This window comes from Aplysia californica, unplaced genomic scaffold, assembly GCF_000002075.1.
Source record: "Aplysia californica isolate F4 #8 unplaced genomic scaffold, AplCal3.0 scaffold00821, whole genome shotgun sequence".
NCBI lineage: Eukaryota > Metazoa > Mollusca > Gastropoda > Aplysiida > Aplysiidae > Aplysia > Aplysia californica.
The window spans coordinates 47,840-49,602 of NW_004798091.1; the positions used below are offsets into that span (position 1 = coordinate 47,840).

At 39.5% G+C, this 1,763-nt stretch overlaps 1 protein-coding gene across 1 annotated transcript in view; it reads left to right on the forward strand.

Annotated features, from left to right (window-relative positions):
* LOC101848151 overlaps nucleotides 1–1,763 on the forward strand; it is a gene marked incomplete in the record, with an annotated part of 62,163 nt that overhangs the window by 36,763 nt on the left and 23,637 nt on the right. The window contains 1 exon segment of the mRNA XM_035972739.1: nucleotides 1,519–1,674. Coding sequence (XP_035828632.1) covers nucleotides 1,519–1,674 — 156 coding nt within the window.

A 1,763-nucleotide genomic window follows, 5' to 3' on the forward strand; every position in this document is an offset into this window, starting at 1 on the left:
CACACACACACACACACACACACACACACACACACACACACACACACACACACACACACACACACACACACACATATATATGACGGGGTGAGACGCAAAACCCTCAAAACCCGTTAAGCAACATTTTGTTTTAAAAATCGAATCGATATTCTTTGCCCATAAATGCGTATTGTTATCAGATGCACGAAGTGTTTTCGGCCAAAACTTAAGGCCACAAAAAAAATCTTCTTTTTACGCAAAACCCGATGCATCCAAAATCATAATTGTGAGGCAGCGTGGTGAAATCAGACTCTCTTCCAAATAATCAAAGTGAAGAAACTTCCATTTTTCCGTAGGTTTGTGAATTTTTATCAAACTTGTGTTTTTCGGCTCAGCACATTTCATGATCATTAAAGAAATTCATTTCTGTTTGGATTTGTATGAAAAACGTTGATTAAAGCACAAAAATGTAAATTTTCAGTTACCACGGATTATTAAGATAAGGAAATAACTAATCTTTGGTGGCTATTTTCTCACTAATGTTACCTTTGAAAACAGGTGACCCCCACCTCCTTCAATCGCAAATATCTCGACTTGTATTCAAAATAAATGGATATTTTTTTCATCCAAATAAAGACAAGTGAACAAGCTTTAAGATGATATCAATAACTCTACATGCCCAAAAATTAACGAGAGCCTGATTCCACCACGCTGCCTCACAATTTTCCTAAGTCGATACATCCTAAAATGTTTTTTATCAGCCAATGAAATCTCCCGATCCGGTCACGTGACTTCCTCTTCAAAAGGGCGCCTTTGAGTGTAAACAGAAGTTTTGTACAGCCCAAAACAAAAGCTAAATGTCATTTAATACGTTTGATACCGATAGAGATGGCTCATTTTCTCTCTCTGCCAGCAGAGAAAAAAATCATTGTCCTTTTAGGGCTAAGTTTTGTAGAGATGAGTACCGTGGGTGTTATTAAAGCAAAAGAGTGACTTTTGGCATACAGGTGCTTTTCTTTTCTTTTTTTTTTTTTTGGGGGGGGGGGAGGGATGTAGCTGATTTTGGCACACCACTACCACTTTCATACCCCAAATTGTCAATTTTCATCATCATCATCATACACCTTTTTTTAGCCAAGCTCCCTGTGTTGGTAGACCAGTGCCATACCAGTGACTGTTGCACTTTCTGCTGTCAGTTCGTGCGTATAGAAGCATTTTAAAAAGCTGATTTTCTCAAAGCGCGAAAATGGATTTCGTATCTCATCCCCTCATATATACATAAATAAAACGGTATTCACGAGCATACAATTTCATCCTCGATCCATGTATACATGAATGATAGATCTATCTGTGATTTCTTCCAATAAATACAAAAATAGTAAAAAAAAACATCGCGCGTTATATCGGGGGGATATCAGGACGTTTTGAGGGCAGAAAGCTCTTCATCCGCCATCCATACCAATTAAAAAAAGAACAAATGTTATATTCAGGAACTTTGCCCTCTTCAAAGAAAGGATGCCTTTCGTATGTAATCGGCAGATTCCTCTGTGATTGCTGCTATGGCGGAGAGCTGTGACGTCAGCAGTTCCTGTGCACTGAGCAGCGACAAGCACTGGGTTGGGGACGACGGGGTTGATATCACCTTAGATATTGAGCCCACGACGGTGTCCTCTGATCTGATGACTGCTTGTACTGGTAGGTTGTGTGTGTGTGTGTGTATGTGTGTGTGTGTGTGTGTGTGTGTATGTGTGTGTGTGTGTGTGTGTGTGTGTGTATAATGTGTA